Source organism: Salvelinus alpinus, chromosome 37 (assembly GCF_045679555.1).
Source record: "Salvelinus alpinus chromosome 37, SLU_Salpinus.1, whole genome shotgun sequence".
Taxonomy (NCBI): Eukaryota; Metazoa; Chordata; class Actinopteri; order Salmoniformes; family Salmonidae; genus Salvelinus; species Salvelinus alpinus.
The window spans coordinates 16,387,396-16,408,945 of record NC_092122.1 but is presented as its reverse complement, the minus strand read 5'-3'; the positions used below and the strand labels follow the sequence as shown (position 1 = coordinate 16,408,945).

The 21,550-nt window shown below is 43.0% G+C and overlaps 4 protein-coding genes and 1 pseudogene across 9 annotated transcripts in view; 3 read left to right on the top strand and 2 right to left on the bottom strand.

Annotated features, from left to right (window-relative positions):
* Positions 1–6: 6 nt before the first annotated feature.
* LOC139565928 (peroxisome assembly protein 26-like) lies at positions 7–1,914 on the bottom strand (annotated as a pseudogene).
* Positions 1,915–3,532: 1,618 nt separating this feature from the next.
* LOC139565673 (cystine/glutamate transporter-like) lies at positions 3,533–8,406 on the top strand. The gene is made up of 12 exons (XM_071386170.1): positions 3,533–4,071; positions 5,746–5,872; positions 5,989–6,104; positions 6,200–6,325; positions 6,434–6,533; positions 6,630–6,674; positions 6,772–6,895; positions 6,998–7,101; positions 7,200–7,296; positions 7,456–7,605; positions 7,729–7,906; positions 8,046–8,406. Exons 1-12 carry the CDS (start codon positions 3,837–3,839, stop codon positions 8,108–8,110), a joined length of 1,467 nt encoding a protein of 488 aa, XP_071242271.1. The 5' UTR covers positions 3,533–3,836; the 3' UTR covers positions 8,111–8,406.
* A 20-nt stretch (positions 8,407–8,426) lies between these two features.
* LOC139565672 (forkhead box protein M1-like) lies at positions 8,427–14,548 on the bottom strand. 3 transcript variants are annotated; one of them, XM_071386167.1, is made up of 9 exons: positions 14,438–14,548; positions 12,672–13,187; positions 12,413–12,561; positions 11,986–12,180; positions 11,670–11,798; positions 11,446–11,502; positions 11,082–11,133; positions 10,788–10,957; positions 8,427–10,682 (listed from the first exon to the last, which is right to left on the bottom strand). In XM_071386167.1, the coding sequence occupies exons 2-9, from the start codon at positions 13,141–13,143 to the stop codon at positions 9,876–9,878; spliced, it is 2,031 nt and encodes a 676-aa protein (XP_071242268.1). In that variant the 5' UTR covers positions 13,144–13,187; positions 14,438–14,548; the 3' UTR covers positions 8,427–9,875. The 3 variants fall into 3 exon arrangements, with proteins under 3 accessions (XP_071242268.1, XP_071242267.1, XP_071242269.1); XM_071386166.1 differs by lacking the exon at positions 14,438–14,548 and adding an exon at positions 13,899–14,116; XM_071386168.1 differs by lacking the exons at positions 12,672–13,187; positions 14,438–14,548 and adding an exon at positions 13,899–14,023.
* A 401-nt stretch (positions 14,549–14,949) lies between these two features.
* LOC139565674 (RAD9, HUS1, RAD1-interacting nuclear orphan protein 1-like) lies at positions 14,950–16,067 on the top strand (the record flags this gene model as incomplete). The annotated part of the gene is made up of 1 exon (XM_071386171.1): positions 14,950–16,067. A coding segment is annotated over one exon (696 nt), but the record flags the coding sequence as incomplete, so codon positions are not given.
* Positions 16,068–19,196: 3,129 nt separating this feature from the next.
* Positions 19,197–21,550, top strand: part of LOC139566083 (tubby-related protein 3-like) — a 45,310-nt gene continuing 42,956 nt past the window's right edge. Inside the window, exon 1 of one of the 4 annotated variants that reach the window (XM_071386979.1) lies at positions 19,197–19,352. In XM_071386979.1, coding sequence (XP_071243080.1) covers positions 19,333–19,352 — 20 coding nt within the window. In that variant the 5' untranslated portion in view covers positions 19,197–19,332. Of the gene's footprint in view, positions 19,353–19,513; positions 20,361–21,550 lie in introns of those variants that run through there. The other 3 variants (XM_071386977.1, XM_071386976.1, XM_071386980.1) reach the window with 3 other exon arrangements.

Genomic DNA, 21,550 nt, shown 5'->3' with positions numbered 1-21,550 from the left:
ATTCTGCCTTCACAGGTATCCATGTTGTTGTTGCCAACAAAAGCCCCCCTAATTTCTCTTCATCTTACTCACTAATTCATATTTACATGGTTAGAGGGCCAATGGTGAGCTCTTGGTTCTCAGTCAAATTTAAACCATGATGTCCCAACACTAGGCTGTATGGTTTTACAGTTAGCTCTGAGCTCTGGCTCGATAGTAAGGAGCAAACATGGCGTCCCACATCTGCTTCAGCATCTGCAGCAGCTGTGAGATCCAGGGGAAAGATGAGGGATGAGCTGTGGAGAAACCATATCCAAGAATCATCATAACATTTACGCTCTTTGTTCTGATATCTAGTCGCTGTTCAGTGCTTCAATACTGTAGGTAGGTTGGGTGCAATCAAAACCTAGACAAAAGCTGAATGCTAAGTGCTAGACTAGTATTAACTAAAGCAACCACATTATTTTGATGTTGACAGTTTCTTTCAATGATTGAATAAGAGGCTTACAACATTATTTATTTTGTACCTGGATCCATCCGGACAAAAAGCGCGTAGAAAAGGACCGTAGAAAAGGACCGCAGCCAGAAAGACTCTCCGAAGAGTGAATGACCCAGCACTAGCTACTGATAGTCCTCTGTTCAAAAGCCTAAGCAAGGCCTCAAGTTTCTGAATCACAGCACCTATAAAGCACAAACACACAGTCAGTCACACTGTCTGGCAGCATTAAAGTAAATACAAAGGGTTAATTCAACTGTAAGTGAGATGCACCTTGAGGTGTGTTAAGTCCAGCAGCCACCACCACAGGACTGGGGTTGGGATTAGGGCTTGGAGATTGTTCTTGGCTGAGGTTCTCTTTATTTTCCACGATATCCAGTGCTGTTTGTTTTTGGTCCTCTGTGAATGCAATACCTCCCACCTCACCAACAACTAACTTCTGTGGCTCTGTCATATGACCTAAAGGCACTAGAATATGCAGTAAATACAGCTCTGCTACAGTCCCAAACCCTGCCAATCTCCCATTGGATGGGCAGCACAGCCAAACATAGCTTGCCTCCTGCATCATAGCTTGCTCACCCACTTTGGTGTAGAGGAGTATGCTACAAAAAAGAAGAGGGACATAGAGAAAAACAAGACTGCAGGGTGAAAAACATAAATCACAATGTCCAGTGTCTGCAGTGTATAGCACTGTTATAAATGGTGTGGAAGAAATGAGAACCTGCAAATTAACCATGTTACATTTTCCTCACCACATCTGCATTATTTTGGCAGGTATTTTCTCAGGGCACTCATAATGCTGCAGAATCCATGCCAGTATACCTGGCCATTGATTGAGTTCAGCCATTGCTTGAATCCCCACAATGCAGAGTGCAGCCTTCAACTCCCCATACCTGAAAGTCAGATGGACAACGATTTAGTCCAATAACGCAATGCAACAAGGACCATGTCATAAAAGTAGAGACATTTCTAAGAATTAGTACCCACCTGTCTTGCTCCGCGTTTAAAAGACTATCCAGACCTCTCTCACATGTGTTGAAAGCAGCTTGGAAATCCCTCTGAACCATGAACTGCTCGGCAGCTGAGTCCAACAGTCCACGTGTCAGTGCAAAATTTGAACACAGCAGGGGGGCTTTGACGGACAGACCTGAAGATGAGAGTCTGAGACATTGAGGTGGACGAGTTCCTCCTCATTGCACTCTAGGTAGCTAATGTTATGTCTCTTTTAGTTGTTTGTGCCGACAAATTATATGACGATTCACCGACTGTCAACCAAACATTAGTAACGTTTTTACCAATATGTGAAACGTGCCGTCAATTATGTGGTGGTGGTAAGTTTAATTGCAAAAAACTGTGGTACCTGCCTTGTACAAATTTGATTACATTCTGAGAAGATGTACATGCTCTTATTTGACTTCTGCACTCGCCACCAATCATATTCGGAGATTACTCGTGAACACAAGGCATCCAATCACTTGCGTTCTTATTCATACGTGACCTCCAGGTGCGCTCGATTTAGCTCGCCCGGCGTGCCGTATTGAGTGGGGTTCCAGTTTATCGTTTGGGATCTCTTTTGACATCCCCCCCCCCCCCCCCCCCCCAAAGAAAAACGAAAATGAAGTATTAATTAATTCATAAATATAACCATAGAATATGATAATTGATTTGTGGGATATCTGGAACAACGGAACTTTTGCACATACATTTGCATCACTGTTTTTGACAAGGACAGAAAGTGATGAAGTTGTAGAACTCAAAATAACTCTATGCCATGAGCTAATTATGCAAAGTAAGGTTTGGGTGTTAAGGGGCTTTCATTTACTCAATTTTCTGTTGAGAGACCAATTTAGAAGGTTCTAAATATTAGATTTGATGTTGAACCTGCAGCAATTTGAAATACCTATTTTTCACAGCAGTAGGGATCTCTCCAAAACATCCTCACAATTTTCAGCTGAATAAACATGAAAATAAGAAAAATAAATGGCATACTTTCTCTTTCTGTATTATTCAAGCCACATAACGTGATGGGGTAGAGTGGTGACATGTCAGATAAGTTATTGTGAATATGATACTTAGTTTTCCGGAAATGCCGACACCCATTGTCAAGACATGCAATTACAACTAAACATGTCAAATGAAAATAAAGCCGCTTTAATGCCTTTGTTAACTGCTGTTAACAAGCAACGGATTAACTGAAATGGACAGCCACAGTCTCCCAAGCGTTAAGAAAAGAGAGGCAAGATACATTTATTCACAGTTTGCTGTTGGATCCCTCACGTGATCTCACGCTGAAGTTTCCTTGCTCATGACAGAAATACTTCACAGTTCAAACACAGGGACAAACTACATGACCTTGCTTTTATTCATCAGGTGTGCGTGCAAAGAGAGAGAAATGACATGACAATTGTTTGACGTTGCATTCAACCCCATTTTAGGGTTGAAATTTGTGTCAAATTGGATGTTATTTGGTTCTGATTTGGTTATGAATGAATTCTACTGATATTTTGTGGATATTAGTGAGAACATCAATAAGGCCATCTGCTCCTATAGCACATATAGTTTCTCAGTTGTGAAGTTGTTGGTGTAAGCGACCCCCCTGTTATTTGTACAGCTGCCGCTACAAGGGGTGTTTGGGTTCTCTCCCCATGGTATTCCGTGTTTAAAGCTGTGCACACAAGCAAAACTTACACACACCGGCACACACATACAAAGACCCACAAAAACTTTAGTGCATGCGCACACACACGCATGCACGCACACACGCACACGCACACGCACACGCACACGCACACACACACACACACACACACATACACACACACAAACACATACACATTAATACTCAGTACAATGAATGCACCATGGCTTTGACCCGTCTAAACTGCCTTAATTACTCATGTTGTTGAAGCTTGGGAAGACTGCTGGCTTTGTTTTCCGCTTGTGCAGGATTGGTGAGTTTCTATGGTTACTGACTGTGCCGATTTGCAAGAGCCAATGAGGGGGTAAAAAACAAGTTCGGGGGAGAGGGCCTTGTGTAAGTGTGAGGGTTATACTAGTCTACTCGTTCAGCTCATACAGCTCCACTCGGCTTGTCACCCTCCCCTAGCTTGTCTCGTCTTTCACACTTGTCCTCTACATCAAGCAATCTTCATTGGATAAATACAAGCAGTTTCAGTATAAGAAGAAGGATATATGAATTTTATAGTTTATCCATAAAGGGAATTACTATACTTTTGTGTTCGTAAAGAGAGAATACTTTTTTGTTCACTTAAATTAACTACTTGATTTATTCACTGGAACGTGTTGGTGTAAGGCTGGCTATCTAAACAAGGTGTTTTCACACCTTCAAGGCTGCTGAGGCATGGGCATAGATGGAATTCAGTCGAAGGAAGAGGGGGATGAGGTGAAGGAGAAGAAAGAAGATGAAGTGATCCACCTGAGGAGGACAATAGGTCTGCTTCCGGCTATCTCCTTCATCATCGGTACCGTGGTGGGCAGCGGCATCTTCATTGCACCAAAAGGGGTTCTGATGAACAGTGGTAGTGTGGGCCTGTCACTGGTGGTTTGGGCACTGTGTGGGGTTCTCTCGACCTTCGGTAAGCACCAACTGTCATTTTAAAAGAGGTAGTGGGTAACTATGAAAGCAAGAGGAGCATAATTGTGATGTTTGAGAGTGGCAGTTGCTAACACAATATCCGTCTTGAAACATTTTTGACATCAGGCTGATTCAGTATTGTTTAAGGTCCAATGCAGCTGTTTTTATCTCAATATGAAAACATTTCTGGGTAACAATTAAGCACTTTACTGTGATTTTTTTCCAATCAAAATGTTTAAAAACATACAAAAAAGCTTCTTAACAAAAAGTAATTTGTCTCGCAAAAATTTTGCTAGGACTGTATGGGAAAGGTCTGAATGAGGAGCCTCCTAATTGGAGGAGCCTAATTGGAGGGATTGTAACCTGAAAACTAGGTGTTATTGTAAAAGAGATATATTATTGTTATTGGTCTATTAACTTACACTGCCTGGTCATGTAGCCAGGCAGGGCGAAACTAGCTGAGATTTCAGGCAGTCTTTTCTCTACCTCATAGTGTGGAAATATATATAAAACACAGGTAAATCATGCATTTGACTGCACTGCCCCTTTAATTCACAGACAGCACACAACATTCACTCCCCTAATGGAAGCTTAGGCTACCTCAGAGGTGTAATCTAGTACTCGCTGTATTGTCTTTGGTAGTAAACTGTGCTGGATGTGTTCACTTAGCTGAATGATCTGGCCAAGGTCCATAATCCTCTGGTATTTGCACATGTAATCAACCTTTTCACTTATAAAGTCATTTTGACTTATCTTATTTAATTAAGGTAATAACAGTTCACTGTACAGGTTATTGTCATACATGCCTCCACTATTATTTGTACCATTAACATAATTTAAAACATTTATTATCATTCAAGTATATGAGTCCTTGAACAGATGTCCAAATGTTTACTATTAAACTGATGGTTTAATATACAGATGTAGGATCTTAATTTGAGACAGTTTGCTACAGCAGGAAAATGAGCCTGTTGATTATAATTAATGGCCATTTTTGTAGGGGTTGATGCATTTTTCATTTGGGCAAATCAAGTCTGAAATGGAAATGTCAGTGGAAATTACAAACTTCAGAAGCCTTTTTAAACAGGAAAATGCTCAGCAACAAAAGTGATCAAATTAATATCTGTACTATTCATTAAGGTTGTTTATAGGGTAATAGCCTACGGCTGACCAAATAAACAGATCAAAAGGGTAGCATGGGCTGAAAGCATGGGGTGGATGTATGGCTGACCTTTCCCAGGTATTCCCCCAGTTTTTAACTTTATTATACCACAGTTTTAAGCACAGCTATAACTAATGATATGCACTGAATAATGAATATTTTAAAAAATCTGTTTCCTGAATGTATAGAGATAGTTATACAATAGAAAATATCCCAGCCCACAGCAAAAACTCCACATTGTTTCCACATCATTTCAACCAACAAATTCAATGTGATGATGTTAAGTCAACGTGGAAAACTGACTCTATTTGAAAAAAGTAATCAACGTAAGGGAATTTAGTATTTTTTTCACCCAACTTTTCACCTGAATCCAATGACATGGTTAATTTTTTTTGTGATTTCACGTTGAAATTAACATTATTTGACAACTCAACCAAATGTAAATCATAACTTTGTTGAACTGACGTCTGTGCCCAGTGGGAGATGTGTCATCTGTCTCTGTTCTTTGTCCAGGGGCCTTGTGTTATGCTGAGCTGGGAACCACATTTACAAAGTCAGGGGGCCACTACACCTATCTGCTGGAGACATTAGGACCCTTGCCTGCGTTCCTGCGTCTCTGGGCAGAGTTTTTATTCATCAGGTCAGCAGCCTGTATCTCTGTGTCTCTTTGCATACACTCTTGGAGTAGTTTAGGGGACAGTATAGTTTATTACACGTTTTCTAATGCTTTTACTGTACTCCATGTGGACTGTAAAGGCCAGCTGTAGCATCCTACGTATCCCTGGCATTCGGACGCTATCTGGTGGATCCCTTTTTCAGCCCTTGTGCTCCTCCCACAGCACTGATTAAACTGGTCAGCATCCTTGGAGTGAGTGAGTGATAAAATACAATCGATAAGACTTTGTGAATTGTTTGATTACTATGGAATACTATTTCAACGAGGTTTATCTTCCCCCTCTCCTTGTAGCATTTGTGGTGGCGATAAACTGCTGGAGTGTGACCCTGGTCTCTCGCACCCAGATCACTCTGACATTCATCAAGATGTTTGCCCTGGTCTTAATCATCGTTCCTGGCATCATGGCATTAGCCAGAGGTGGGGTATTGGTTTTGGTAGAGTAACATGATACACGATGTACACAATATACACAGGACCCTAATCAATCAAACCCTGCTAACTTGTTTTCCTCTCTCCCCTCCCCAGGACAGACAGAGAACTTTCAGAATGGCTTTGAGATTGATACATTAACACTGGATAAGCTACCATTGGCCTTTTATTCTGGTCTATATGCCTATGGTGGATGGTAAGCAGTGCACAAGAAAATCCCAATCATACCATTGTTGTGTTGTCCGTAAAGAACTGTTAACTGATAAATGGACATCTTTTACTTTCTTTGCAGGTTTTATCTGAATTTTGTCACAGAGGAGGTCATTAACCCAAATAGGTATTTTACATCAAAAAAAACAATGTGATTGACCAATTATTTCCACACAAATAATCAATGAACCTCATGCCTTAGTTTGTCTGATCTATTTTGTCAGAAACATCCCACTGGCAATCATCTTCTCCATGGTGACGGTGACTGTGTGCTACGTTCTTGTCAACGTGGCCTATTACACCATGATGACAGCAGAGGAGCTTCTTGTGTCTGACGCTGTGGCTGTGGTCAGTACTGTGGCATCATATGGTCAAAGCCAAGAGAAGGAAAATAACTGCATATGAAGTGAACTGCATGTCAGCCTCATATATGCTGTCTGTTTTTCGCAGACGTTTGCCAATCGTGCGCTTCACGGCTTGGCCTCTGTGATTCCTGTACTGGTAGCTGTGTCCTGTCTTGGGGCGCTGAACGGTGGCTTCTTTGGAGCACCCAGGTAATAATGCTGCACTCTCGTAATTCAGAAATGTACACCTTGATGTACGCTTGGCTGGTTCTATTCACGAGACGTCTGTCTGTCTGTCCGTGGTGCAGGATGCTGTTTGTGGGGGCCAGGGAGGGACACTGGCCAGTCCTCTTCTCAATGATCCACATCCGTAGAAACACGCCTCTGCCTGCTGTTCTGCTGCTGGTATAGTCTACTACTACTGCCCATAGTCTACCTTGACAACCCTATTAGAGTCTCTTTACAGACATCTGTATTGTAGGGATGTCCTTATTGGGTTGATGAGGTAGGTCTATGCTTTGCTTTCATGGTCCAGTTGAGATGTTTGTGTTGTCCTTCCTGCAGTATCCGTTGGTGGTAGTAATGGTGGCGAGAGGAGAGATATTCCAGCTGATCAACTTTGCCTCCTTCTCTCGGTGGCTCTTCATTGCCATGGCGACCATGGGGATGCTCATCCATCGCTACCGCTTCCCCCTCCACCCAAGACCCTTCAAGGTTGCTATGACTACTATAATTAACTAATGTCACTTGTTTGGTACTTACTAGTTGGCTGTTTCTTGACTGTTTACCTACAGTTTTATTCCTATGATCAGCTCATAATTCTATTCTGTCTACTAGGTGCCGCTGGCCATTGCAGTCACCTTCACAGTGGTGTGCTTCTTCATCGTTGGGCTGTCTCTGTACTCAGACCCCTGGAACACAGGGGGCAGCTGTGCTCTCACCCTGTCTGGAGTCCCTGTCTACTACCTGACCGTGCACCGCTCACGCCTGCCCACCCGATGGAGAAAGATCTTCAGTGAGTCACATCCTTATCATGCCACTATAATGTCATCATCATACTGAATTACTGATAGCAGAAATGTCAGGTGAGGGTGTTGTGTGGGATAGTTATGGCTGTTGCGAGTCACTGACAGGACAGTCTCTCTATTCTCCAGACTACTGCAGCAAGCAGCTCCAGATACTGCTGGAGGTGGCTCAGCAAGAAGTACAGACCTACTAAAGACGCCTCTTTACTCACACACTGACCGGACGGACACCCATTGCTGTGCCCTCCATATTGCATATGGACGTGAATACCAAGGCATGTTAGATTTGGAAAATAATGAGCCGTTAACTCCACACCATTCACTGCTGGGAAAGTTAGTTCTGCTGAAAAAAACCCCACTGACTATTGTTTTTGTTTACTTGAATTAACGGTGTACTTTTTACACTTTGAATACGATATATGTTTTGTGTGGATTATTTACATTTAAAATGACGATCATCAGCAAATGATGACATACTGGTATTTGGTACTCAAATAAAACAAAGAGAGAAACTGTGACATTAATTTATTCCATTTACATAGGATTCATAAAACAGACATGCTTTTCGTAATCATCCCAAAATTTACCCATGTCAGTTTTCCCCAAACCTTCCTCTGGGGTCTGTTGTACTGGTCATGTAATAAATACTGAACCAGAATGTAAAAGTTCTTGCATATTATGTGGTGTTCATGCCTCTTCCAGTTTATCATACTTTTAAATTATATGGGACAAGAAACCCAGGACTGTGTGAATCTAGTCAAAGTTAAGACATCTAAACCCACCCAATGTGAAAAGAAGCAGCAAAGTCACAGGGTTTCATTGTAGTCAGCACACCCACCCAAAAAGGAAAAAAGGCACTTTAAACATTTACATTAGCTACAGTTTCCAAGACACCAATACTGTAAAGATATGAAACCAAGTCAATCACCAGCAAGCCCATGCCATGATATTAAACACTAGCAGACAGTATGCTCCTTAAACCTGAATGTGTCCACCACAAGCACAGCCAACAAAGGAACAGAGAATAACCATAAAAAGCCATACATCGTTCAGAATTGGTCATATACAAATGGAGTCTTCCTTTCCCATAACAAAGTAACAACTATGACCCTTTGATCAAGATAAAACCATAAACTCATGCATTAAATGTTTAATCTTCTAGCCAAAAAACTTCCAATGACAATTCTAACATATTTCCCTTCTACACAGACAGAGTAACACAGGAGTAGAAGACATCAGCATACTACTTTATGCTTTTACATAGTGAGTAAGAAATTACTACCACTCTTTAAAAGTTCACAAAGCAGATTGGACATTGTGTCATACTTAAAATAAGTTACAAAAGTGCACTAGAATAAGTGTTGACTTGGTCAATCAAAAATGGCATCTCCTTTGGGTGTAGACAGCCCTTGTTGTTTATTACTTTCTCTCATTGGTGGTTGATCCTCTGTACATCATGTTACATCCTTTCAGAGGTCCAATCATATGGAGACTCGCTCACTTTCAGAGGAGGCACCACATCTTATATTCTAGCATGGTAGTGTCGGTCTCACTGGATAGTTTGATGATTTATCTATGTATAAATGTACATTTTAAAGAGCAAAACATATTACAAAATGTGCAAATTAACATACATATTCTATGTAGGCTACACATCAACATACAACTCAGACATACTTTTCGGTTCTCTAGTAGTTCCTTCAAGACTATCGTGGGAGGCAGTGAATTGTAATCAAAATATGGTCGCTTATGCTTGTGGCATGAAACAACCAAGAGAGAGGAAATGGACTGGTTAGTATTGACAAAAGCAACCAATGACAAAGAAAAAAAATCTAAGTCAGAAAAACTCCCACATTTACAGATTGGAAGATGATGTGAGCAGCTTGGGTAATGATGAGACTATGGCATCCTCATCTAGCAAAGAACTTTGAAAAGGTCGTGCTCTCTGCTCGGCAGTGGCTACTTGAGTTCAGGGATGAGCTGAGACCAGCTGATGTTCCCCATACCCAGATCATCATCCTCCAGGCCAGAGAAGCTGATATCCACCAAGATCTTGCTCAGGCTGTCGTTCATGGTGTCCAGGACCAAGCCCTCCGTAAGGGAGCGGTTAGCTGTGGAGGGACCCCCGATCTGGAGCTCTCTAGAGCAGCCCTGCAGACGCTCCAGCCCCGGGGAGCAGGTGCCGGTGGGGCCAGCCGCGGATGAGGAGCGTGCAGAGGTGAGCAGCTCGCGAGGGGAGTTGAACAAGGGCAGGTCCTTAAAGGGAGTGCTACTGAAGCTGAAGGGGGTGTGGTCATGGCGGTGCGGGGTGAAGCTGGGGCCGGGGGTGCGGATGGGGCTGAAGTCCAGCATGCCACCTCTCTCCTTGCCCAGCGGGGTCACCCTCCAGGGCTCTAACAGCACAGTGGGTGGCTTGCTGGGGGTGGAGGAGGCTGGGTGGCTGCTCTTGATGGGGGTCTTGAAAGAGAACTCCCTGCAGGGGCTGTCAGGCTCCGGCCGGGGATCGAGCTCGGCGTCCTGTAAGGCGGAGCCGTCGGAGGCCAGGCCCGAGTCGAAGAAGGTGCTGTCGGGGAAGAGGAGCACAGGCTCCTCGTTGGAAGGCAGGACGAGGCGCTGCTTGCGACGGGAGCTGCTGACTTCCTTCCTGGTGTTGGTCAGAATGGCTCTAGGGGTAACAGAGGTCAGGGGCACACAGACCTGCTCCTCCTTCATCTCCTCAACTGGAGGAGCATACAGCATCACTGTGGAGGCATCACTGTACGTAACCTGCCAAACACAGTCCCAGCGTATTCATTTAATAATTATAGGGAATCAAGTAACCTCCCGGCACTTCACAATAAAAAAAAACGTATGGTGATGGTGAGACTTTACCTTGGGAGCTATACGGACCCTCTTGCCCCCTCCTGTGGAGCTAGATTTCTGTTGGGGGGCAGAGAGGGGGAACTGTGTGGACGAGGACAGGAAGAGTGACTGGGTGAAAGGCAGCTGGATGGGGACCAGGTAGGAGTCTGCACGAGGAAGAAGGGGCTTCATCTTCCTCTCTGAACATATGGATGGCAGAAAAAAAAGTCATGAGGCAACAGCTACACATCAATAATTTCCAACTCTCAAAGGTTTGGTAATTGTCCAGCTGCTTGTTTCCCCCCACGTCTTTCCCTCACTCACCAGGGGCACTGGCAGATGTTTTCTTGATTTCAGGAGCAATTCTCTTTTGTTGCTGCGGGAGACAATTGAGATGTTAACTTCTCATTCCCAACACAACTATTCTAATTGAAATGGTCCCTTTCTCTTCTCAAAGACAACATATGAAGACGGCATGAGTTAGACCTGTGTAGAAGAAGTTACTGACTATGTACGGTGGTCCTGTGATGTCTGCATCTCTGCCTACACCTCGCACCTCCCCTGAAATTAATTGTCAACTTAATGAGCTAAACAAGAGCAGATGGAAAGCATGTCCTGTCCTCTCTCTGAGTGTCCTGTCCTCCCTGACTGACTGCCACAGATGAAAAGAAGGGTAAAACAATCTTACATGTTGGTCACAGACCTGCATGGTCCGAGACGAGACGGAAGTTGGATCAGACTCAGTCTGTGGGGTGGAAAATTGGTCAAAAGGGACAGAGTTATCATAGAGATAAGTAGATATCAGAGTTAAGACCGTTATATGCAGGGATTTGTCCTTTTGTGGAGTCCCATAGTTGTAATTGGCCAGCAACAAAATATGACTTAGAACATAAAAGTGGGTAACATGCCGACCTTGTAAACCTGGTCAAGAGTAAGGCAGCGATTGGCCTCTGGGCGGATGGTCCAGTAGGAGATCTTGCCATCTTGTGTTGTCTCACGGATGAACATGTCATGCAGGGAGAGATTGTGGCGGATGGAATTCTGGCAGAGGAGCATAGACAATATCAAACTAAGAGGATGTGGCTTATGCCATTGGCAATTATACAAGTTTTTGTTGGGTGCTTAAGGGGTATTTTTCCACTTCTATTATAACACAATCTTGTCCTCAACTACTACAGTGACACCAATAAAATCTATCTGTGACCAAGGGCTTATTACGGATGTTTACCTTCCAGCCTGGCTTAGCCACCTTTCTGAAATATGGAAAGTGATCCTCAATCCAAGTGTAGATCTCTTTCAATGTCATCCTCCTGCTCTTCTTACTGTTGATGGCAAACTGAATCATTGCCATGTATGAGTAGGGTGGTCTCTCTGACAAGGGGTCTTTGACAACCATGTGTGCTTCCATTCGCTCACTTTGTGACTGTGTGCAAAACAGAACAAAAGAGAGGTTGGTTTTGTTTGGCCTATTTAGATACTACTCTTTGAAGACTCAACAAATGCAGCAAGCACGCAGAACTAATATCACACTTGAGTGCACACTTGAAACATTCTAGATAAACGTATAACACATTGCCGGTGACACCCTCCTTGAGCATCACTGTTTACATACGTCCGTTGACAATCACAGCAAGATGCTAAAAGAGGAGCCAAACCTGGAGAATCTGTTGGCAAGCGTCATGATTCTCTTTGTTGGCAGCTTTCTTAGCAGGATCTGGTTCAAGACCGTCTGTATTCATCCTCCCAAGCCACTGGATGTTAGTAAGGCTGTCATCTAGAGGACTGCAATCAAGGTCCCTATTCACTGTGAAATAAAAACTGTGCCCATCAGCAATGTTCATCATCAAACAGTTAAACAACACCTGAAAAGTGGAGGGTCATTTAACCCAAAATCATGAAAGCAAATAAACATACATGGTTTAATTGTAGTCAAAGTCCTAGTATCCTTTAGGCAGTCCATTGTTGTTGCCTTCTCTGGCTGTGTGACAAGAGCCATGCTACTCCTACCAGAGCTGCGAGCTCTCATATAGCTAGGTTGACTGAAAGAATCTGCACCATCCTCGATACAGCCACCACCACTTAGAAGGATGAATTTGTTTGGTCCTTGAGAGCCACACTCCTTTCCCTTGGCAGTGAGGGCCCCAATTACACTCTGAAGGTCTGCAGTTTTGGGGATGACAACCACTTGTGTGCCAGGCATAGTGGGATGGTCCATGATGCGGATGCCATCAGGAAAGCACTGGCCACCTGAGGGTTTGGATGTGGATGGTCCCTTGTGTCGTAGTCCATCCGGCTCATCAATTGAGCCATCAAGTGTTGGTTCATTTAGCTGGAAAGGAAGCTTCCTCCTCCTAAGGATCAGGGGCCTTCTTGGGCTCTGTCTCATTTTGCTCCGATTACAGAGGCTGGCCCTTTGACTTCACTTGATGTCTGAAGAGATAACAGGTAACGTTAAAGTCACAACTACATTTCCCCTGGGGCAGAAAAAGCTGGTTAGGTTAGAGCTAGTTAGCTATAATGGTTAAATGATAGCGAAACTGATCTGATGACGAATCAGGTGCTGACAACTTTCTACCTGAGTTGATATGCTGCAACTAAACAATCAAGACTGTCGATGCAAAAGCTGTTATTTCAAAAATTATCCAAGGTTCTTTTGATGGGTAAATTAAAGTAGCGTTAGCTAGCTTGCGTAACCTGGTAACAACGCCGAATTGGATATCTTTCACATCATGAACTTGTTTTCCATATTTGCGCTGACGTTACTCTAGTAACTTGCTAACTTAACCATACTAAAATATATTTGATTGTTTCAATTAAAAATAAAACAGCCAGCTAATTGTTACTATAGCTAGCTAGTTAACGATTTTAGAATATAAATACCAGTCTTTCAAATATCAGCTATGGTTATGACGCAGTCTTCTAGAACATGATGGTGTTAGCTAAATTAGATGGTTGCTAATCCACGGGTTTATAGTTAGCTAGCTAACATACAAAGAAGGTAGAAAAATATACCCCAAGCTAACGTAAGATAGTAGTTAGCTAACTAGCGGTAGTAGTTAGCGCGTTTAGTTTGCCAGCTAACGTTAGTCCAGTTAATTAGCCAGCTAACTAGCAACTTTAACCAAGTTGAAAATAACAAACCTTCATATTATGGTGATGCGATGCGCTTTTGTTCTGGGTTACTTGACTCCTTAATTAAACAATGACAATAATCGAAAATGAAAGTTGATAGGTAGTTTGTAGATCTCCACCTCCTTTCATTCAGTGTGAAAGGGAATGGGAGTTTGAATTTTGGCGCAGTATTTGCGATTCCGGTCATGTGGTCTTTGCATATCCAATGGGCTGAACCCAGTGGATGTGACAACCAATCAGGGTTAGCCATTATGTTAACTGCAAGACTTGAGGAGGACAGCGAAGCAAATGCCAAATGTTTGTCCTTTCTGATTCTGACATTATTTCTTCAAAACATTGATAACTAGCTACTTCTGACATGCAGTATACACCCAGGTACGTCGTGTGATATGCGAAGGCGTACTGTGTTAATGGAAGGGTACTTCACTCTGTTATTTTTTGTTGTTGTAGCTAACTAGCTAACGTTACTTAACCCAAAGCAAGCTATAGCGTTATAACGTTTCTTATATACCACATCTGTTCCATACTGCATTACTTTGATACGTCACCTTATATTTCACCTTCTCTTGATCCCATCAGCTCCTCAGCCATGATCTCTGATGCCCCGTAAAACAAGAAAGACATATTTGTCAAACTCACAGAAGCCGTCGCTGTTTTTTGAGCCACCACTTGATGACGCCAGATACCACAACGTGCCTCAAGTGAGAGGGGCACTCAATCCCAAGTCATTTCTGGTTGAGGAGCAGCGACAGAATAGCTGCACAGCCTGTAGTTGACAAAAAACACTGGGCTTCTGGAGTGAGATTGGGAAGTTCAGGGATGCAGCTGATATCAACCCGTTTCAAGAACTTGCCATGGCTGCTGTGTAGTTCTTGGGTAATCACAGTTTAGGATAACTGATAATGTGTATGATGATAATCAATCATGTTTTTAATGTAATTATTTACTATCTTCTGAATGTTGTCCGTTCAAACCATAGACTATAAATAATGTATAACTAACATGTTCAAAGATGTCTCGTCTCTCTCACTCAATTTCAGGTGAGTCCACAGTTTGATCAACTCCGCCCCCTGCACCCAGAGGAAGGAAGAAGTTCCTCTCTGCAACAAGCGTTCTTGACAGGAGTTCTCACTTATCCAGAAAAAGTAGTGTTTGCAAGTTCCAAGCCTTATCTTTTCAGAGAAGGTCAACAGTCCAATCTCTCCATCAAAAGCATGCACGTGGAAAGAAAGCTGTAGAATCTGCTCTTGGGGCCCATGAGGAGCAGCAGGGCTTGCAAGCGCATAAGGTCGGCTCTCTAAGTACAGAGTACCTAAGTAACCAAGATGAAACGGAGACACCAACACCGAGAACTTCTCTCAGGAAAGGGACAGCTGAGAGGAGACGGTTGTCAGAGGTAACACCGGAAGATGCAGCATCAACCTCTAGCAGATGTGTGGGGGTCCTTAGAACGGCAGCTGCCAATGTTGCCAGACATTGCAAGAGCCCAGCGTCATGCTCTGCTCGGACTCCTGCCTCAGCAACACACCACACCCCTGGCACGGACAATGTCTTCTCCCCACTTGATGTAGAGACTCCAGAATTACACCATGATGGTAGTTCCTCCTTTCTTCGCCTCCTGTTGCCTGCGTCACAGCCGATGACCCCGCCACACACCGTGACTTCAGAGATTTTAGCAACAGACACCCCAGAGAGGGACTATGGAGTCAAGGTTACATGGAGGAGGAAAGGGCTGATGAGGTTGCTGAGGGACTGAGGTTATCTTTCAAGTGCAGAGGCACTGATTAGCATCTAATCAACATAACTGTAAATGTTGACATTTTATTATCATGTTCTGCAATTAACACTGAATTGTAGTTAAAACCACATGAATACATTAGTCCACTGATTGAAAGTGATATGCTGCAATGACTATAATATTATCGAGTCCATTCAATTGTTTTGCTGCTCGGGATATTATCGAGTCCACTCAATTGTTTTGCTGCTCGGGATAACTTGGCATGTTGTCCATGTGCAGTTGGTAGTTCAGCCCATTATGGACGTGGCTCTGTCTAGGTTCTTGTTTTCTTTGTACCCTGGGTCCACATTAAATATTTTTTTAAAAAAGGTTGTTTTTCAATTTAACAAATACATAATGAATTTCCGTGGTGTGAGTGTTACAACACTAGCTAGTAACTTGGGTATAAATAGAGGGGTCTATTTACTAGCTACATGTGTGGTAACATGGCATGCAGAAGCAAAGAAACCTGTCCAATCACTCAGTCTATATAACTTGCCATCCAATAACATTGTCAGTTGCCAACTTAGCGACTTTGTTGCTATATTTAGCGAGTATTCAGACCCCTGTAGCGACTAGTGACAAATCTAGCAACTTTCTGGTGTTTTTGGAGACTCTGACGTGAAAGCACGTATTGTTCTTACTCTTCTCAACGAGCAGCAAGTGCTGCCGTGGGCCCCACCCCCGTCCCAAAGCACTCACAGGCGGCCCAGTCCTCGCGCAGCAGTCCCTCCCAGCTGCAGTCAGAGCAGGAGATGTTCACCCCTCCGTGTCCAGACTGCAAATGAATCGTGCATGCGGGAAGCTGCCGCTGGCTGATCCTGCCCTGGCTTACATTCAGGGCGGGATGCAAATGTAAAATGTTCTTTGTCTAAAATAAATCACTGCACAAAAATAAATTACTGCATTTGACTCACACAGCCTCAGTCACTTACTCACCTTGTCCACTGTGTGTGTGCGCCTATCTGTGACATAAGCTAAACATCTAGCTGGCTAGCTCATCATGTCTCAGTCTAGACTGTACACTCAAAAATACAGAAAGGAGTGGGAATCAAACCCTGAATTCAAAGGCTGGTTGAAGCTGTTTATTGGAGATGATACATGGGCATACTGGTTGTATTGTAAGGATGATTTCTACGCCAAACTTAGTAACTCAAAAACATATTCAAAAGGCAAAGCCTTACAAGCTGCCATTTATGGTTAAAAAAATTGACTGCAAAAAAGGCTGAGGCCACCATTCGCTGAACACTGTTCCATGCTGGCATGTGATCACATTGGAGAAGCATGTAGAGCTGCTTTCTCAGACTCCACAGCTGCTACCCACTTCAAAATGCACAGGACAAAGTGCACAGAATTGATTAATGGTGTTCTAGCACCATACTTTATAAAAAAAGTTGGTCACAGATGTGGGTGACCAGCGTTTCAGCCTCCTCCTCGATGAGTTCACGGATGTAAGTTTCTAAGTACCTGGGGGTTGTGATAAGGTACTTTAGTGATACCAAGCAGACAATTGTATCAACATTTCTGGGGCTTGAGTTGGAGGGAGGAGATGCTAAATCTATAGCCCGTGCTGTTGTGGCTTTCCTCGAGAAGTGTTGTCTTAAAAAAGAGAAACTCCTGGGGATAGGGACTGACAATGCTTCTGTTATGACGGGGATTAACAACAATGGGGTCCATAAAGTGCTGAAGGAGGAGTATGGCCTCAAATATCTGGTTCCTATTCGCTGTGTGTGCCACTCTCTGCAGCTTGCTGTAAGTCATGCTTCCAATGACACCATCCCACGTAGTGTGGAGTACTTGGTACGAGAGACTTATAACTGGTTTTCAGTGTCTCCAAAGCGCAGGGAGGCCTACAAGGCCATATATGAGACCATCAACTGTGGGGAGAAACCTTTACAGATAACCAAGGTGTGTGCCACACGTTGGCTCTCCATTGAACCTGCGGTTTCACACATTTTGGACCAGTGGGAGGAGCTTAGGCTGCATTTCACAGTCACCAAGTCCAGTGAACACTGCTACATGGCTGAGGTTTTATACTCCATGTACAGTGATCCTCAAAACATATTGTATCTGACTTTTTTGAAGTCAGTGCTGGGTGAGGTACAGTTGGCCATCAAGGCTTTTGAGGGAGAGCAAGTAGATCCTCTTAAGCTACTTGACAGCTTGGTTAGCCTGATCAAGTCTGTGAGCAGCAGGGTGCTGTAACCATTGGCAAATGTTGATGTACTCAAAGGGCCAATAGATGGATACATCAGTCCCAAACCGTACCTTGGTTACCTTTTTGAGTCAAAAGCAGCTGAGCTCCACCTTGCGCCTGAGGATGAAAACAATGTCAGAAAGCGGTGTGTAGCCTTCATCATCTCCCTCACTAATGAGTTGAGGGTGAGACTGCTGGACAACATCGAAGCATTGCAGTACATGTCAGTTTTCAATGTGGAGGAAACTCTAAAGCACAATAAGAGCCCTGGAGAAAAAAATTAAAATAGCCAAGCTCCTTGGCGACTCAAATGCAGAGCTAGACAAGATTGTTCAGCAATGGCGTGCCATCCATCTTAGTAAATGGAATGAGACAAAAAACACTGGGCTTCTGGAGTGAGATTGGGAAGTTCAGGGATGCAGCTGATATCAACCCGTTTCAAGAACTTGCCATGGCTGCTGTGTCTGTGTTGTCCTTGCCACACTCGAATGCTGAAGTCGAGAGAGTATTCAGCCAGATGAGTGTGGTAAAAAGCAAACGTAGAAATCGGATGTCCTTGCAGACCCTTAACCGATCCTGTACATTCGATATGGACTGAAGCTGTCTGGTGAGGCTTGCAATGAGCACCAGCAGCTTTTTGGCACATCAGCTGCTTACTCATTTAAGTCAGCTCCCTCAGTTGCTGAACCTGCCATAGAGAGCCCTGACCAAAATGATGATGACCCACTCTTTCTGTGAGCCAGCACAGCCTGTGTGTGTGTGGAGGGGGGTCTGTAAAAAAAACTATTAACCTGAATTAGGGCCAGACTAGTTACCATAATTTTCTCACATTGTCTTTGACAGTTTTTTCTATTGTCTCTTTTTGGTCCATTTAGGTTGATAATGTTGATAATGTAGATTGTATACAAAAAAATGAAATGTTATGGTTAAAAATGTTCATGTTTTACTGTGACTTGATGTAGGCTCCTAAGTGGACCCTAAGGTTAAAAACCAAACCAAATTAAGAAAAATAAAATTAAAAAACAAAAAATAAAAAATAAAATAAAAAACTAAGTAAGTGTCTCTTTTGGGTCACTTTTGTCGGTCCCAAGTCCGGATAAAGGAGGAGGGTTGGAATTGTGACATAAAAAAACAAGAATCAACAGAAGAAAGTTAATTTGTAGTTCTAAACATATTTAGGGAGTTTTTTACTCACTTTTTGTCTCTCCCACGACGTTATTCCTCTCTCCTACGGCGTCCATCACAATTACATGCACATGGCCAATTATGCAAATTAGGCGATGGCGTCATTTAGCGACTTCTAGCGACTTGTAGGACAGCCAATAGCTACTTTCCTTACTGAGGAGTTGGCAACACTGTGTTGTAGTCATGTGCGGTAACTAGGGCTGTGGGGAACAATTTACCAAGCGTATCAAGGAAAGTTGTCTGAGGCCACCACCAGCTGGGATCCATAGCAACCGTGGATAAACATGAGTTACTACAGCATAAGGTAAGTAAAAAATAAAATAAGTAAATAAATATATTTATAGTTCTTTGCCCATGATATTATGTAGACATGCGGTGTCCAAATTTGATGGGCGAAGTGTGTCTGGTGGTGGTGCGCGAGACTTGTCTGTCACTTAACTTTTTCAGAAGGCACTGTTGCTCGAGAAAACTATGATGCTAGTTTGGCTAATGTTTGGCTAATGTTCCTTGCTTGCTCAGGCTTGCTTGCCTGAAGATAGCGTGCTCCGTGAAGAGACTAGAACAGAGGCTGAGTGGTAAATCAATCATGGAAGATAATACCAAGCACAAACTAAAATGCATATTTTTCACAACTTGAAATGTAGCTAACTATTCTATTTTTTCTTGTCAGGAATCAAGCAGAGTTAAACGCTTATCATTAATGATTTGGGCATCGTTTTATCACGAAAAGGAAGCATGAGCTAGCTGGTCAGTGAATTGTAGCTAGGAAAACACCATCGATTGTTAGCTAGCTAGCGTGCTTGTTAACGGTAAAACAGAAAGAACACAATTCGTCATGGATTGCTCGTAAACTTTGTGATTAATGTTTTGTAACAGGAATGTGTTTGAAAATGAGAGAGTCTTTTTTGATTCTAACTTGCTAGCTAGCTATAACGTTCCATCTGAAAATTGTCAAAATTGTATGAACATGTATGTTGACAACGGAGCTATAACGACGTTATAAACATCTGGCAAGGCTCAAGCCTGGAATATGTTGGGTTGCTAACGTTACATTATTGCGTCACGAAAGCCATCAGATAGGGAATATATTACACTCGATTTCTCGAGTTACTGTGGCTTTGTCATAGGAGCTTGCGCCATTGTCCTTGGAGACGGAACCGCAGAAATGTGGGTACTATAGCAGCTTGCTAAAAAATACAGTATTAGGGCCTATGAGGGGGGCAATCTTGGCAACGTCACTCGGCACGGTCACCACCAAAGAAGTCTCCCGAAACGGAAGAAGTGACAGGATGAACAACATCAACAAAAGCAGGTGAATCAAGCTAATGTCATAGCATAATGATTGTATGGAACTGTGGCCAACATGGGGACAATCCGATGTTGAATAGGGTGTTGGATGGTTCAGTTCGTGGTTAATGATGTGATAGTTATGTGATATGCTACATGGAGGCAATAGACAAATTACAATATGTCAGTCAGAGTAGGATTATTATTTAACACTACCTGAACCCTTCGGCATAACAGCATCAGCTGTCATAAACACAGTCATGACAACTTGTCATTAAAATGACAACTGACTTTATACTGTTTATGACCCTACTATTATGACAAACACTGTTCTTTTGCTCAGCTTAAGGTGTTATACTAGCTAGCACCCACAAGTGAAATCCACTGCATTGCTTTTGCAACTTCATTTCACCCTGTGAAGTTGAGTTTCATTTAGGGATTCTTAATGCTTATTTCACAAGCAAACATTTTCCTTATGCTGTGCATTCCTGGTCAAAATAATGACACTCCACCCCCATTTTATTGTGGATTGGAATGTAGTATGGCTGAATGTTATGTGACTATCTGGAGGCAATAGAGAATTCCACAGTGTTTGGTTTTTAAAGCATGCCCACGAATGTTGCAATACCATTGCACCCACAACAAACAATATTATTGGCTATTCCCTTTGTGACATTAATGCACACTGTGGAAAAGGGCTCAGGACAATTAATAGGCAAACAAGTTGACACAAGAACTATGCGATCTGGTTTCCGAGCTGGTCATGGGTGCACCTCAGCCACGCTCAAAGTCCTAAACGATATCATAACTGCCATCGATAAAAGACAGTACTGTGCAGCCGTCTTCATCATCCTGGCCAAGGCTTTTGACTCTGTCAATCACCGCATTCTTATGGCAGACTCAATAGCCTTGGCTTCTCAAATGACTGCCTAGTCTGGGTCACCAACTACTTCTCAGAGTTGAGTGTGTCAAATCGGAGGGCCTGTTGTACGGAACCTCTGGCAGTCTCTATGGGAGTGCCACAGGGTTCAATTCTCGGGCCAACTCTTTTCTCTGTATCTATCAATGCTGTTGCTCTTGCTGCAGGTGATTCTCTGATCCACCTCTATGCAGACGACACCATTCTGTATACATCTGGCCCTTTTTAGTTTAGTTTAGTTTATTAATTCGACCATTTAAAAAAACAAGCACACATAAAACTTAAAAGCCATACAT